The sequence below is a fragment of the Bubalus bubalis genome, chromosome 20 (genome assembly GCF_019923935.1).
Source record: "Bubalus bubalis isolate 160015118507 breed Murrah chromosome 20, NDDB_SH_1, whole genome shotgun sequence".
Lineage (NCBI taxonomy): Eukaryota > Metazoa > Chordata > Mammalia > Artiodactyla > Bovidae > Bubalus > Bubalus bubalis.
The window spans coordinates 72,423-89,869 of NC_059176.1; the positions used below are offsets into that span (position 1 = coordinate 72,423).

General features: G+C 52.6%; 1 protein-coding gene and 1 pseudogene across 1 annotated transcript; both read left to right on the forward strand.

Moving 5' to 3' along the window:
- Positions 1 to 3,906: 3,906 nt before the first annotated feature.
- Positions 3,907 to 6,099, forward strand: LOC102408768 (disintegrin and metalloproteinase domain-containing protein 20). The gene has a single exon (XM_006040051.4). The coding sequence runs from the start codon at positions 3,907 to 3,909 to the stop codon at positions 6,097 to 6,099; it is 2,193 nt and encodes a 730-aa protein (XP_006040113.4).
- An 8,907-nt stretch (positions 6,100 to 15,006) lies between these two features.
- LOC112577721 lies at positions 15,007 to 15,947 on the forward strand (annotated as a pseudogene).
- Positions 15,948 to 17,447: the final 1,500 nt, after the last annotated feature.

Here is a 17,447-nt window from a genome sequence, read left to right on the forward strand (position 1 = left end):
AATTGACTGGTTTGATATCCCTGCTGTCCAAGACACTCTCAAGAGTCTTCTCCAGCAGCACAGTTCGAAAGCACAAATTCTTTGGTGCTCAGCCTTCTTTATGGAAAATGGTAACCCACTCCAGGGTTCTTCCAAGATAACCTCACAAATAGTATGAAAAGGGTAAAACTATGTTACCTTTCTTCAAAACTGCCACACTGCCTGCCGAGGTGACTGGATTAACCTTCTTTCCACCAACAATGATGAGCTTTTCCATTGTCCTCCTCAACGATCAACAGTGGGCATTGCAAGACTGGTGGGTTTTAGCCATTCTAACAGTATGGCTAAACAGTGGCCCTGCGAGTGAGGAGAGCTCTTAGGGAGGGTCTGGATTTTCTCTGGTCCTGATGCTCTCAGACATCTCTCCTCCATACCTGTGGAGATGGATCCTCTCTCTCCTGAAAATCCACTGCACTGTGACCTTCACAGAAGGGGAGTGGTCCCACAGACAGCACAGGTCTCATTACAAGCACGGGGTTCCAGACCCCCGGCCCACCACAGAAGCTCTGTCTTACACACACCAGAGAGGGCCGAGAGTCCCTCCCAGCCCCAAGGGCCCCTCCGTGATGCTCACAGGTCAAGCTGTCACCTCAGTAGCAGCCCGGGTGGTGGGACTATGGAAGGATGATGAAGCCCCCTCTGCCTTTGGAAATGTATCTGGTACAACATGCAAGTGTCTCTGTTCCCAGTGTGCTGTCCTGTGGAAGCTGGAGGGGCCAGCTCTGGGTGAGTGTGTGAGATGCGCCCTGATAGACCCCCATCCTCCCCCACTCCGGCTCTGGCCATGTCCAGAGAAAGGGCTGGAGGTCAGTGGGTGGCAGAACAGCATGGCCAACCCTGGCTGGCAGAGGCGGTGGCCGCAGGAATCCTGGAACAACGTCCACTTCTTGGGAATGTCCCATTACACTCTCCCCTTTTCTATCAGGCAGCAGGCAGGCCACTCTGTGGGCACCCCCACGGCCCTGCCTCAATGGGTCTGGCCAGGATCCCCACGAGGCCACCCCGGCACCTGTGCACTCCCCACACTGCATCTGCTCCCTGACGAAGCCTCACACACAGCGTCTCTGTTCAGGGGGCAGGTGACCGGGGGCAAGCCCTCTGGGCCAGCACTTCGGTCCTTGTAGGTCAGGAGCACCCTCTCAATCACCCCCTCTGGGGAGGGGGACCATCTCCCTTGTACAGGACTACTTCTAGCCCAAGAAAGGATCTACAGGACTATTCCCCTACCTAACCTCACCCCAGCACCAACTTCTGAATAACTACAGCTTCTGTAAACCACATGTGCAGGGGACGTAGGAGCTGGTGATGCCCCTGGTGGCCACATGCGTGTGCTCCACGTGTTCTCCACACCAAGCCCTGACGTCCCCACCATTACTGCGGGGACCACACTGCCAGAGGGAAGGGGACCCTGTGTATGGCAACTGCAGGTCTGGCTTAGGCGCTGCCCTGCTGTGGCCCCCTCAGAAATCCCAGGGGTCCCTGGCCTTTACTGGCTCTCCTGCCACCTGTGGGCATGTGATGTTTGCCTCCTTCTAAGGTTGTGCCTGTTTCCTCCCCAGCCCACACTCAGGAGGCTGACACGACCTCAGGAGACCCATGGAGCCAACTGGGCTGCTACATACAGCCAGAATGAATACCGATCCTTTTCACACCCAACTCGAGAGCTGCCCTTATCCCTGGTGGAGCCTATTGGTCAGCAGGTGTCCTCCCACACTCTGAAGAAGACAGGGTGTAGGTACAGAAGGGTAGAAATAGTGGCCGGGTACATCACATCTAAGCCGAGTGAACTTCCTGAGACTCCTGTCTTCTGTTGTTGTCTCTGGGGCTGATGCTCCGCACGGAGGACCATCCAGATGGGGAAGATGGAGACCCTGTGGACAGAAGGAACCAGGCTCCATGGAATCGGCAGCCTCTTTCCGATTGACAGCTCGTCTCCAATTGCACATCTCAGGGACTCGGAATACCTCAGGGCTGCCAAAGCACTGTTGACCCAGTTATCACCACAGAACTTCCCAGGAGCACACTGGCTGCCAGAGCCTGCACAACCCACACCCTGTGTTCCTGCAACCAAAAACAGCAGGCCCAGAAATCAGAGACGCACCTTCCTGGGACATCGTCCCTGGCACACGCCTCCCAGTGACAGCCGCTGCTGTGCAGGGCTGAAGGCACATGCAGTGCTCTGTCCTCTACAGTATCCAGCAGGTAAAAGCAAACACCTTCCCCACCTGCAGGAAGTACTCCCTCTGACCGTTTCTGCAAATGGCAAAGAGGACCTAAAGGAGTCTGTAACTCCCCCAGGATGACAGCAGGCACTGACACTGAAAACAGAGCCAAGAGGAAGAGGGCAGGGTTCCCGAGCATCAGGGCCCAGAGACATTCAAGAGCCCACGCTCCTTCTGCTCTGCTCGCCTCACCACAGGCTGATCTGCCGAGGGTCAGGAGTTGGGGCCATGAGTAGTGGCCTTACTGGCAGAGCCAACAGACAGAGCAGAGGGCTGACGCGAGTCCCCCCGAATCATGTGGCCTGGAGTTTGACTCCTGTTTCTCTTACAGTGCAGAGACAGGGAGGTGAGGAGGTCGAGTGCTAAAGTGCTAAAGGCCACAGGCTGCTGCAGACACTTCATGCTTCCAGCCAGATTCTGCATGGAGGGCTCAGGTTCTCATCCCCTGCAGCCATGCCCAGCAGGGCTTGGCCAAGGGTTTCCTGTGAGCTGACCCTCGGGTAAGGGGGCAGGGTTCAGGAGACAGCCACTACGTACACCGTGGGCCACCTCCCTGTAGCGAGCAGCTTGCAGTCAAGGCAACAGAACACAGGCGTGAAAGGGAAGGAGCCAGATCCGACCTGAGTCAGACTTGTTCTCTCCCAAGACAAGAAGGCAAAAAGAAAACAGACCAATGAGCAAATGCAGCAGAGGGCACCCTCTGTTGATACAGAGTTCTCATATAATGGATGAAAGTGAAATCTTGCTTTTGATTCTGCCCTGTGAGTGAGTTTCTGTCCTCTGTGGATGGCTACAAATTTGTGCAAAACAGCCCAAAATACTTCCTCGCTCCCCTTGGGTACCATGCGGCCCCTGGGTCCACAGAGGCACAGGCGAGAACCATCCCCTGCCGGGAAAGAGCCACACACAAGGACACGAAGGTCACCCGGGGGCTCGCAGTCAGGCCTGGTTTCTGGTCTCACCAGCCAGGGTCAGCAAGAATCACAGAGAGCATCCCAGAGGAGAGTGGGGAGCCTGCTCCTCAGGGGGCCTAAACGAAGCTTCCAAGCGAAAACCAAGAGGAACACGTGGTTTGGAAGTGACCTACTTGCTAATCGGTATGAGACACATGCAATTATGAACTTTTAAAGCATTTTCAACACCTACAAATGTTAAGTGACCTGAGCAGTGTCTGGTTCCAATCGCCAAAGTAAAAAGAAGTGGTGCTCGCAGAGAGGAAAAGAGGCCTTGTCAGGAGGGGGCCTAGCAGCTCCAGGCTGCAGAGCGGGGGGCCGTGAGCCGTGTTGCAGGTATACATTGGGCGTGCAGACCGCTGGAAGAAGGGCTGGACGTATGGAGTGGAGACAGGCCTCTGCTCCCCTCCCCTGCCCCTCCCATGCCACCCTCGTGGACACAGCCTCCCCCCTGCCCCTGGTCAGCCCCACTGAACTGATGACCAGGCTTGCCCAGGGCCTCGCCCTGTGACTGTGACTCAGTCTCTGCAGATGACCCGCCCAGGGCTGGACACTGGCAGCCCCGGCACCCTTTGTTCTCTATCAGTATCTCCTCTGACGGCAGTGGCCTCAGCACACGGCTCAGACCTGGCTTCTCTGCGGGGCCTCGCCTTCTCTGTCCTCGCTGGCAGACATCCCTGAGCAGCGCCCCCATGCCGGCAGAGGGCTGGGTCTCCCTGAGGGCAGCCCTCTGGCTGCTCGGGCTCTGTGCAGTGCTGGCCCCTGTCCTGTGCTCTCCAGACCGTCCCTCATGGCGCTACATCTCCACGGAGGTGGTCATTCCCAGGAAGGAGCTGCACCAAGGCAAGGGCTCCCAGGTGTTGGGCTGGCTCTCCTACAGCCTGCGTTTTGGGGGACAGAGACACGTAATCCACATGCGGCGCAAGAGGCTCCTTTGGCCTGGATACCTGATGATGACTCAGGATGACCAAGGAGTCCTGCAGACGGACCACCCCTTTCTCCCTGAAGACTGCTACTATTTTGGCTACCTGGAGGAGATCCCTTTCTCCACAGTCACCATGAACACGTGCTCTGGGGGTCTCCAGGGTTATATGAAGTTGGATGACCTCACCTACGAAATCAGCCCCCTCAAGCATTCTCAAAAGTTTGAGCACACTCTTTCTCAGATGGTGGCAGATGCCAGCACAATGGGACGGATGCACAGACCAGGGTATGATGAGGAAAGGGACCCTCTGCTCTCTCCAGCAAACATCACCGCAGCCCCCAGGATGTCTAGTAAGCTATATATGTTTCATGAAGCACTTATGAAAGGATTATGTCAGTCTACTAATGCATTTTACAGAACCATAAACAATGTGTCAAAAACTGTTCAGTACATGGTGGATGTGGGCAATATCATTGATGCAGTGTATCGTGGTCTTGAGACGAGGTTTTATATTAGCATCATGCATGTTTACAATGTTAGGGACCCAGTCAGCACTGCGTCTCTCAGACCACAGAGTGCATACTTCCAGTTCTATTCAAGAACCTTATATCCTGCTTTTAAACCACATACAGCTGTAGTCTTTAGCACAGCTGAACCGCCTGACGGTGTCTATGTTCCAGGCCTGTATAGTTTCTGCCTTTCAGGTAGTTTGGTGCCAATTGCTACATCGGGGAAAAATACCCTAACGGTGGCTCTCTATGTGTGCTTTCTAATTGGCAGAAGTATTGGTCTGTATTATGACTACCCAGACTGTGTTTGCCAGAGAAGGACCACCTGCATTATGAATGGCTACCAGTCTCTGACAGATGCTTTCAGTAACTGCTCCTATGGGCATTTACAACATATAGTTGGCCGTGATATAAGCTCTTGTATGTACCACCTTGAGCCGGTATATTACAATAGATCGATGACACACGAACGTTGTGGAAACAAAGAAGTGGAAAATGAGGAGCAATGCGACTGCGGCTCCTTCAAGGACTGCTACAGCAACCCATGCTGTGACAACCTCTGTTCTTTCACTGAGGCAAGTATTTGTGATGCAGACACATGCTGCACAAACTGCACATTCTCCAAGCCCGGGACGCTCTGCAGACCCATCCGGAGTATGTGTGACCTTCCTGAGTACTGCCGTGGGATAAGCAAGACCTGCCCTAGAGATGTTTTTATGCAAGATGGAACGCCGTGTGGTGAAGAAGGGTACTGCTTTAAAGGAAGCTGCACTGACCGCAGTGTGCACTGCAGAGAAATCTTTGGTCGAGGGGCTTTGAATGCTCCGGATCAATGCTATAGTTTAAACAGAAAAGCTTACCGATTTGGATTCTGTAGAAGAACATCTTGGTCTGTCCGCTTTATAGCTTGTTCACAGCGGGATCAGCTTTGTGGAAGGCTGCAGTGCACCAATGTCAGTTTCCTGCCTCCACTGCAGGAACACGTTGGATTTCATCAAACGCATACGTTAGAAGCCTTGTGTTTTGGGCTGGACCTACACCGTGGGCAAGGAGCAGTTGATTATGGCCAAGTGAAAAACGGTGCCCTCTGTGCTCCTGGAACGTACTGTTTAAACACCTTCTGCAACGGTTCTGTTAGTCAAATGGAGTATACGTGTTTCCCTCAGAAATGCAACTCCAGAGGAGTTTGCAACAGTGAAGACAACTGCCATTGCCACCTGGGCTGGGCACCTCCGTTTTGCCAAAACACGGGTGATGGAGGGAGTGAAGACAGCGGACCCCCTCCAAGACTGTTTCGATCGGTACCATATGACGAAACAATTTTAGTCTATGCGAGACTGGTGTTCGGTCGCCTGTATGCCCTTATAGCTGCTGTCCTCTTTGGTGTGGCCACAAATGTAAAAACTATCCATACCAGCAAAATTAAGGAAGAGACAGTGCATCCTGTGTAAACCAGCCTCCTGACCCCTGCACAACTGCAGGGGAGGTAGGAGGAACTTCTGAGAAGGAATCAGTGATAGACAGTAAAGCTGAAGTCTGCAGCAGACAGGGGTGGGGTCAGATATCAGGAGGATCAGCATTCTCACACCAGGTCTCTTCGATAGGCCGCTGATCAGAACTCTGAAATAAATCTTGAAAAGCATACATAGGTGTCCTCTAATATCTTGTATTCCTAAGAGCCCAAACTGAGCCTGAGACTGGTCAGGAGAGACCTGAGTCAGCAACTGGGTCTTGACCCAGAGTTGCTGGTCCTGGTGTTAACAACCCCTTTAGGGGCAACTTTATTGGGGGTTTCTACAAATCCGTGCTCTGGAACACTGAAGTTTTCCTCATCTCCTAGGTACCTTCTCTTTTGCCAAACCCAAACTGGATTCAGGGTAGTCAAGGACTACTCCCAGTCGAGGACTACTCACACAGGGCTGGGGGCTAATGGGGTGGTCTGCCACATGTGGCAGCTCCACTGTCCTCTGGCAGCTGGGCATGGTGGGAGCCTTCCACGTCCAGCCTCAGGACAGAGCAGAGACCCAGACAGCCATTTCTCACCCAAGGGTGACCTCTGGATTTTTCTGAGGTGAACATCATGCGCGTGTGTGCAAGAGTGAGTGTGCTCAAGTGCTGGGTGTGTCTGACCCCCATGAGGACACCCCCTGGGAGGCCAGCCTGGTGCTCATGGCCTCCAGGCTCTGCAGACCCAGCACTAGAATCTAGGTGGGCTCTCCTCTTTTTCCACAATTTTTGGGTAAAGGCTTTGAAGTCCTCAAACTCAAACTGGGTTCTAAAACTCAGAGATGGAAGGTTCTGGAAACAGTCTCCCGGTCCAAAAATGACTCCAGTACGTGGGAGCCCAGGGACCACCGGGTCTGCTTGGGAGACGCACTGCCAGCACTCTTGTTTAAGACCCTCACAACCTACCAGGGTCCTCCTCCCTCCCACCGACCCCTGCCTGCAGAGTCCAGTGCAGGCAGAAGAGTTTCCCCCTACCCTGTCCAGGGGCAGGACTCTTGCCCCTTCTCCTGGTCAGGGCTGGCAGAGAGCCTGGGTTTAGGTGCTTTCAACACTGGGGCACCCAGTCACGACCTTAACAAAGCCTCCTTTGGCCCACCTGCTCCCTCCCGTACCTGAGGAAGCAAGTGGACCAGACACAGCACCCCATGGTGAAAGGCCTCTCTTCCCCCAAGCCCTTGAGAGACAAGGTTCTTCTCCTTCCAGCGGTTCTTCCCCCATGTCAGAGAAGAAGCTGGGAAAAGCGGGCTGCTGTGGGTTAGCCATTGCAAAGGCCCACTGAGCACAGTCAGTGGCTCCGGGTCCATCCAGGGCTTTGGGAGGAGGGAGAGGACGCAGAGGCAGTCTCGTCATGTTTCTTGACCTGAAGCAGCCCAGGGGGAAAGCACGCATCTGGTATTAGTCGATTCTGAAACTGAAAGCAGAAATAGAGTCTAAAATAGAAGGTACCTTCCCCTGTCTCTGGGGAAGAACCAAGGAAACCTGGACCAAGCAGCAGGTATCAAAGAGTGGGGCTGATGACGGTGACTGGTGAGTGAGCTCCAGGAACCCTGGACAGGCTGGGAGGAGCTCGTCGGCGGAAGGTTGGGCCCACCCGGGAGGAGATGCTCCCTAGGCCTCCCACCACCCCTCAGAGCCACACCTTCCTGACCGGCCCTGCCTCAGTGCCTCCCTGTTGGAGAAGACTCTGGAGAGTCTCTTGGACAGCAAGGATATCTTACCAGTCCATCCTAAAAGAAATCAGTCCTGAATATTCATTGGAAGGACGGATGCCCAAGCTGAAGCTCCAATACTTTGACCACCTGATGTGAAGAACTGACTCCTTGGAAAAGACCCTGATGCTGGGAAAGATCGAAGGCAGGAGGATCAGGATGACAGAGGATGAGATGGTTGGATGGCATCACCGACTCGATGGACATGAGTTTGAGCAAGCTCCAGGAGATGGTGATGGACAGGGAAGCCTGGCGTGCTGCAGTCCATGGGGTGGCAGAGTCGGACACGACTGAGCACGTGAACTGACTGAACTGAGGCCTCCCACCACTCCCCAGAGCCACGCCTTCCTGCCTCAGCACCGCCTCCTGCTCTCAGCTGTCCTTGCTCATAGACGCCAGCTGGCCCCCCTACAGGGGACAGCACTGCAGTCCCTGTGGGCCAGGGGCTGCTAGCAGCCTCAGAAGGAAAACCCACCTGCATGGAGCCCCCAGGACAGGCTGCAACACCCAGCCCAGGCCTAGCTGGGAGGCCTGGACACTGGTGAGGGCCTCAGCAAGCAGCCACAGCTGCCCAGCACAGCTGCAACCCCACGAGGGCACATGCCAGGGGCGCTCGGCTCCAGGGACCCTGCGGCCACCTGGGGCTCCAGAGGTGACCTGGAGGGGATGAGAGGAGACGTGCCCTGTGCCTGGAGCCCCGTGCAGATGCCCACGGGAAGCCCGGAGCAGTGGCCAGGAGCTCCTGTTGTCCTCAAAGGCGCAATATCAGCCCCAGAATGCAGGGCCTGGTGAGTCCTCCATCCAGACCTAGCACAGTGCGCATCGTCCACTCAGCCTGAGCTCACTGCAGACCTGCCCTGGACTCCGTGCCTCTGCGCCATCCTCCCCAGAAGCCAGAGCCCTTCTCCACGCCAGAACCAACCCTGCCCACCCACCCCCAGCGCCGTCTTGCATGGAGATCTGGCCCCACCAGCAGCTGGCAGGAGACGGTGTGCTGGGTCCTTTGCGGCCCGTGCCAAGCCTGTGGAGTAATTAATCATCACAGTTCCCACGGGTCCCCTGGGGATTCATGGTGAGGGCCCAGCGAGTGACATGTGGGTACCGGGCATGCTGCCCAGGCCACACCAAGCACTCAGTCTGCCAGGGTCTTCGCCAGCTCCTGCCACTCTGTTCCTGCAGCCTGAGCCCCTCCCTCCACCTGCAGCAGCTGACACACCTGCCCCACCCGCAGCTCCGGAGACTGTGCGCCCACCCCCAGCATGGCCATGCCTGTGGAACCAAAGCCTAGCCGTGGGATTCACCCCAGCGGCCCTGCCCCTCGGGCAGGACACGACTCACCCTCAAGCTGGAGGCCACCGCCCCAGCGGGCAGTGCCCGCAGACAGCCCAGCCATCCAGCCGTGTTTGCAGCAGTGTTCCCTGTCTCTGCCCCACCTCAGGGGCTCTCCCTGCCCCGCACCACCTGCTCCCCCTGCAGGCTCTGCTCCTCTGCCCTGGACACACTGCAGGCTGGGAGGACCGAGCAGGTCCAGAGCAGAAGGGTTAGCAGAGCATGCCAACAAAGTCAATGCCGGCAGCCAGAATGTTCCTTTTCTAGCCACAAAACTGACTGAGAAAGAAGTAGGAATCTAATTAGAATGCGAATCCTCAAGAAAGCGCTGAGGTTACCGAGTTGTAATCATCTGCACAGGCTAATCCAGGCCCTGGTGGATCTGGGGCAAGCTTTCGGACATCTGCAAAACTGGTCATGCCCGCGTGTAGGAATCCTGCCCCAATGCCCCATGGCCGTGTGTGGGGATCCTGCCCTGATGCCTTCAAAAGGAGAAGCTCGGGCTGGATGACGTGTCAGCAAACAGCCAGATGTCATCAATGAAACTCTTACTCTTGTTTGTTGTGGTTTAGACACTAAGTTGTGTCCAACTCTTCACAACCCCATGACTGTATCGCCTGCCAGGTTCCACTGGCCATGGGCTTTCCCAGGCAAGAATAATGGAGTCTCTTGCCATTTCCTTCTCCAGGGGAGCTTCCTGACCCAGGATCAAACCAGCATCTCCTGCATTGGCAGGAGACTTCTTTACCAGTGAGCCACCAGGGAAGTCCAGATGAAACTCTAGGAAGCCAAATTCTGTCCAGTTCACTGCACAGACTCGAACCAGACACTCAGAACTCTGTACAGCTCACCCAGTGATCTCCCCACATGCGAAGCAAAGACTCACTCTATGAAGCCACTGCAAGCCCATGTGGACGCCAAGGGGACACCCCTCTCCCCTCCACACCTGAAGTGACCCTGAAAACTGATGAGATGGCTTTTGTATCTAAGGCAGGACAGGCCCTCCGTGTAGTGTGCACCCTCCCCGTGCTGGGCCTTCCTGGCACCTGTGGTTCTGTGGCACAGCTCAGCCTGTGCTCCTCAGATGTCAGAGGGCCTGCCCCAAGGGAAAGGGCAAGTTTCCTCTCTTCCGACACCGGCCGCGTAACTTCCTAAAGATCAGCACTCTCTCCCAGCTCTGGAGGGGTCTCGGCGAACCTCTGCCCACTTTGTACGACTTACCTGGCTGGACACCCTTGGTGACCTTTCTGTAAAATACCCTCACGTCTTTCCGATGGACGATGCTTTGTCTCAAAAATGTGCATGACTATGCCTTCGACTCCTGGTAGGCAGAGTGACTTCTGAGAATCCACTTCCCTTCTGGGGCTAGAATCCTCAGTTTGGCTTGAATATAATCTCCCTTTTTCTTCTTACCTTTGAGAAATGGAGCACTTCCTGCCATATCAGTAAACAAGGATGCCACAGTCATCCGGGATGCCAGCCCCCCAAAGGTGAATTCCTGAGCCCTGAGGGTGCCCAGGGAGGTGAACAATACCTGCCGTCCAGCAGCCCGTGGGCTGCAGCCACTCCCCTCAGTGAGCCCTGAGGAAACTCAGGATGTGAAAATGCAGGACCCTGGCCCAGACAGCTGAGGTGTTATGAAACGAATGTTTTCAGGGAGCCCAGACGCTTGCATCTTCCCACACACAGAAAAGCACTAAATTCCTGAACTTGGGTTATCTGGCTTTCTTTAATTAGCAATACCCTTTTGACATACAAACTACCTTCCAAAAGGTAGTTTGCAAGACTTCTGTATCACCTGGCTCCCCCACCGCCCTCTATCCCAGACATGAGGCCCCGGCTCCCTGGCAGTCTCACAGCACGCCTGACGCACTCCCAGCAACCGCCTCCCAGGCTCCAAAATCACTGCAGATGGTGACTGCAGCCATGAAATTAAAGATGCTTGCTCCTTGGAAGAAGACCTATGACCACCCTAGACAGCATATTAAAAAGCAGAGACATTACTTTGCCAACAAGGGTCCATATAGTCAAAGCTATGGTTTGCCAGTAGCCATATATGGATGTGGGAGTTGGATCATAAAGAAGGCTGAGCACTGAAGAATTGGTGCTTTTGAACTATGGTGTTGGGGAGACTCGTGAGAGTCCCTAGGACTGCAAGGAGATAAAACAAATCAATCTCAAAGGAAATCAGTCCTGAATATTCATTGGAAGTACTGATGCTGAAACTGAAGCTCCAATGCTTTGGCCACCTGATGCAAAGAGCTGACTCATTAGAAAAAAACTCCGATGCTGGGAAAGCTTGAGGGCAGGAGGAGAAGGGGATGACAGGGGATGAGAAGGCTGGCTGGCATCACCAACTGAATGGACATGTGTTTGAGCAAGCTCTGGGAGATGGTGAAGGACAGGGAAGCCTGGCGTGCTGCCATCCATGGGGGTCTCAAAGAGTCGCACACAACTGAGTGACTGCACAGTAACAAAATTTGATGAGATTTTGATAATGTGTAAGTTGTCCATTTTGAGGCTTTTTTGGTAAAAACAGATTAAAAAGAGAAACATTTTCCAGCTCCTCTCTCTCTATATCCCCAAGAGGATAGCCTCCTTCTTGTGATGCCCAGAAGCTGGAAACAATTCCCATTTCAAAGATCAGCTTAATGAATGCAACAACACGGCCATAATGATGCTTGGAAACCCCACCTGTCATTAATTCCCGTGATTCCTGGTAGACACAGCAGGAAGGTGGTATTCACAAGTAGTCATGCTCAGTGAGATAAGATGTTCCAAGAAAAATACATACAATATGACCCTATTTTGTAAATTCTAGAAAATGAAAAGTAATCTGAAGTAATCTTCAAGTAATCCTGAAGAAAAGATCAAGATTACATGGGGACAGGGACGAAGAAGAAAAGGGACAGGAGAGAGGAAAACCAGACGCTCCTGAAAATAATGACAGGAACTGATTTGTTCTCTCTTGATAATGGTGATGTCTACATCAGTATTTATCAGAGTGTATGTGGTTTATTGTATCAAGTACCACATCAAAGCTGTTAGAAGTGCAAAGGTGGATGACTTGGAATTTAAGGGGTGAAAGAAAAATAATGAAATGTTAGACTCTTGAAATTACTTGTAATGGGCCCTACTGTCTCCATGTATTTTATGTCAATACAGGAAGAGAACAAAGTTCTCATGCTCAGGTTACAGAAGGGGCTCTCAAACCTCCCCAGGCATCTCTGTCCTGAAGTGGTTCAGCGGGCAGCCAGGCCCAGGGCACACATGTGGACACTGGATCTGATGGTCACCCAGTGTTTATCCTTGGTTGCTCCAGAAACCCTCTGCAGTCCTGGGTGTAGTTTCTCTCTCCAATATGAGGGTTACAAGGCCACCTGCATCACAGGATTGCGTGCATGAGAAAAATGACCTGAGTGTTATTGCTCTGGAAAAAAAAATTGTATTTCCCAAATACTATCAACATCACAAATCTAAGACACTGGCTTGTTCTCTGGAACTCTGTCCTTTCTGCTGCCATTTGATGACATGACTTCTTATATACCACCAGCTCATGCAAATAGGGCCCTCCATCTGCTGAAGCTCCAATACTTTGGCCACCTGCTACGAAGAGCTGATCCATTGGAAATGACCCTGATGCTGGGAAAGATTGGAGGAGAAGGGGGTGACAGACGATGAGATGGTTGGATGGCACCACTGGCTCAAAGGACAGGAATTTGAGCAAACTCCAGGAGATACTGGAGGACAGAGGAGCTTGGCGCGTCGCAGTCCATAGGGTCTGAGAGAGTCAGACATGACTGAGCACCTTTATCAATGTCGTATTGATTCTTTGTCTGAGCTCTTGTGCAAAAAATGTGTACTAGTATTTTGACATGTTTAATTTTAATTATAAACCATTTCCCAAACTGAACTGTATTAAATGAAATAAGATCATTTAAAAATGTATCACATTTAAATAACTGAGGAGTGAGGTCACGTCTTCATGTGACTCACTGAGCCCACAGACGCTTGTTCTGACACAACACACCTGTGCACAGAGGGGCCTTCACCGTCCCTGTTTGGTCCTGAAACCTGGAGACTGGTTACATTTCCTTCTGCACGAACAGCAATTGGTATGGTCGCCTCCAGTCCTCCAGCTCATCAAGGCCAGGTCAGATGCTGGGGCATGTGCTTGAAGGTTGTCACTGATTGCACCTGGTAACTAACAGGCTCAGCTGCTTCCAGGTGTTGGATGGCACTCCTCCCCTTCCCCACCCCACAGCGTCTGCTCACTTTTCAGGTCCAGACCAGAGGGTGCAGATGTGTGCTCTGATTCTTACTCATCCTGCTTTAGCTGAGTGTCTTACTATCTACACACAGGTAGGTTCTTCCTTACTTAATTTACCCTACTACTATTATTGAAAATCTAGAAGTAATGTGGTAAATGCTATTTCCTTCTATAATTTTCCTTCCATATATTTCCTTCTATAATTCTGTAATTATATCTCCATTTATAAAAGGACTCTTTTCATGAAACAGAATGGAGGAGAGGGCTTTTCATAGACAGCAGTTTCCACATCAGTTGATACACAGGTGAGAGCCCTGGGCTGAGGGAGAGCTGACCTGCCCCGAAGCTGCAGTGTTGAATCTCAGGGTCGCGTGGACAGGGTGTCAGTCAGAGATGGGGACACACACTGCTCTTTTCTGGCTCCAGGAGAGATAACACCACTGATGACAGCACTCCCCACCCCTGGCAGACCCTCTGTAAAGTCCACACACGACTGTCATGATGTGACTGTCATCCCCCAATCTATATCCTCAAGACGGAAATGCAGGTGCTGAGGCCACAGCCTCAGGGCCACAGGGAGATGGGGGAGCTGTGCTCTGCCCTCCAGCACTGCTGACTCAGAGGACCTCAGGCTCAGTCCAGGACACAGAGACCCAGGACTCGGGAAAGCTGCTCTCAGTGGGGTTTTCAAGGGAACCTGCTTCCTGAGGAGGGGCTTTCTTCTGACCCTGCCGCCCTCACACTCTGCACGCCGTTCACTGTGAAGGTTTACCCCCAAGAACCACGCGTGTCCTCTCACCACTGTGGTGGGAACTACGCTCCCTGAGCTCCCATCTCACTGGCAAGGACGCAGAGAGGAAGAAATAAGCACCGGGAGGAGGAGGGAGCCTGCACACAGTGATCAGGACAGCTGCAGCATGTCGGGGCACCGAGGAGCTCCCAGGAGCTGTGTGTCCTCAGTCCTCAGCAGCCTTGGGCCCTCAGTGCCCACCCTCAGGGAGGAGATGTTGAGGTTCATGAGTTCCTGCAGACACTCAGTTGTGCACAGCGAAATGCAGGACAGGCCACTGGGCAAGGTCAGCCGTGCTGGGAAGACGAGCATCTCAGCAGAAATGTCTACTTTGTCCACAAAAGTAATACTGTCTTTAATTACTATGAACAAACCTCCTCTAGAGTGATTCTTGAGGTTATTTAAGCTGTTAAAGATGAAAAAACAGTCAAGAAAGCAAAGGGAAATATAAATGCTTTGGGAATTCTTATAAACATTTAATTGTACTCAACTCCATTTGAATTCAATGTGATTATTACATGTATATTTTTCTCTGATGTTTGCATATGGGATAAGTAAACATCAGCTAATCAGAAAGGAAAAAACAAAAACAACAAAAAAAAAAAAACAGTTTGTGTCTAACAAACGGCTGGTACCTGAATGTGTGGTGGGCATTTTTTGAGTAAAGGCAAACACGTTCTTGAGATTAAAGTCTCTTCCCCAAATCTGCCATTGTTCCCTGAAAGCATTTTTTTCCTGACCAGCCCTCCTTCATCATTTCATTCCTCAACAGTCTTCCTGGTCTAGGGAGGGGACCCCAGGAGGGGCTGAGTTCTCTGAGGCCACAGACAGCACCCCCTCACATCGGGAGCCCCATAGACAGGACCTCTATTCACTGCTTTCTGCTTTTTATACGGAGGTCCCCCCCCATATGCAAATATCCACTCAGGTCACAGGGTAGAGTCAGAGCACCAGCTCACTTAAATTCAGGCTCCTCCTCAGGCTTGAAGAGACTTTCGGGAGTGGTGACTCTCATCTGCTCGAAGATGAACCCACTGTGGACCCTCCTCTTTGTGCTGTCAGCCCCCAGAGGTGAGTGTCTCTGGATCAGACATGGGCACGTGGGGAAGCTGCATCTGAGCCCATGGGTCACTGTGCTTCTCTCTCTCCACAGGGGTCCTGTCCCAGGTGCAGCTGCAGGAGTCGGTCCCCAGCCTGGTGAAGCCATAACAGACCCTCTCCCTCACATGCACGGTCTTTGGATTCTCATTGACCAGCTATGCTGTAAACTGGGTCCGCCAGGCTCCAGGGAAGGCACTAGAGTGGGTTGGTGTCATATATAGTGGTGGAAGCACAGGCTATAACCCAGCCCTGAAATCCCGGCTCAGCATCACCAGGGACACTTCCATGAGCCAAGTCTCTCTATCACTGAGCAGAGTGACAACTGAGGACACGGCCGTGTACTACTGTGCAAGAGACACAGTGAGGGGAAGTCAGTGTGAGCCCCAAAACCTCCCTGCATAGGGGCCCGTGACCACCAGGGGGCGCTCAGGACTCAGTACAAAGCTGAGCCCCAGAGCAGGTGCAGAAGAGGCGTTGGGCGGTGGTCTTCCTGGGGTGATTCTCCTCAGAGCTTCTCTTTCCTCCTCCTGCCCAGGTGCTGCACCATAAACCCTCTTCTGTGTCCTGGTATTTTATTGTTGTGGTTTATGTCACTCTCAGACAACTATGTATGTTTATACATTTAATTTTTCCTTGAAGCAAGGGTAGCTTTATGCAAACACACACACACACACACATAATACTCAACAGCTACATTTTTTTCTCCTTCATTTTTCTTCTAAGGAACTCAGTAAAACACTTGACTCTCATGTTAATTTCAAACTGGTAACTATCCTGAATAAAACAAGAGATATTAAAACATTTTAATCTTTGTTCTGTTTTTGTACATGAGGAAGGAAGAGACCCAAACTCTTTCTTTCTGTTAAACTGCATTGTTAGAATCTGGAGCATGCAGCGTCAAAGGCTCCAGTGTCAGAGTTCCCCAGTGCTGCATATGCAATGATTCTCATCATTCACAGATTCTGTACTGCAAATTCACCCACATGCTAGCTTTTATTAGCATCTTAACATAAATACTGTCACTTTGTGTCCTTATATAGACATTGACAGTTTGGCCAGTTCATTGAGTCACTCAACACACACACATTCCCTTGAGATCAATCCGGGTGATACCATCTTGCCTAAACATCTCTGAAGTCCACACCCCATTCTGAGCTTATGTCTGGATCATTCATAAGGGGAAATGCAGAGGTCCTCAGGTGGATTTGTCCATGGGGTCAACGTGGAGCCCACCACCATCTGTCCACTCTCCCATCACAATGACCATCACTGGCACAGGGAAAGGAAGCAGGAGCTGTGCTGGGCTCAGCCCTGAGGAAAGACCCAAGGACTGAGACGATGAGGGACTGAGCTGAGATGGCCAAGGGGCAGGAGGTGGGAGCTGTCAGGACGGAGACTCTGGGCTCAGAAAGGGGGACCTGCCCTGGGATCTTGTTCCAAGCCATCTGATAGACACACTGCTTTACCACCCTTGCTCGCCAACCATGTAAATTCAGAAGGCACACATGGGGATCCTGAGATGACCAGGGTGAGTGTGACCACAGCCTGTCTGTATTCACAGGAAAAGAATTCCTGAATGCAAATTCCTCTTCAACCTCCAGGGTAAAATCCACCCCTGGGCTGTGGGAGCTCACCCTTCTCTGCTCACGCAGGATGGAAGTCTCAGTGAAGGCAGAGCTGTTGTGTAGAAGATGAGGCTTTGGGGTCTTCTCTGCCTGGTGACAGCTCCCCAAGGGAAGGTCAGGCGTCAGGCATGCATCTGTGGGGGTAATTGTGACAGCAGGTGACTGACTGGGTTTGAATCTTCTTGTCCCCGAGTGTCCTGTCCCAGGTGAAAATGCGGGAGTAGGACCCAGAACTGGTGAAGCCCTCATAGATCGTCTCCCTCACATGTGCTGTCTCTGGTTGCTCCATCACGTGGTTATGGTGGGAGCTGGCTCCACCAGGCCCCAGGGAAGGGGCTAGAGTGGATGGGAAGCACATACTATAATGGTGACACTTACCACAGCCCCTCCATCAAGAGCCACACCTCCATCTCCAGGGGCACGTCTAAGAACCAGTCCTCCCTGCAGCTGAGCTCTGTGACCACTGTGG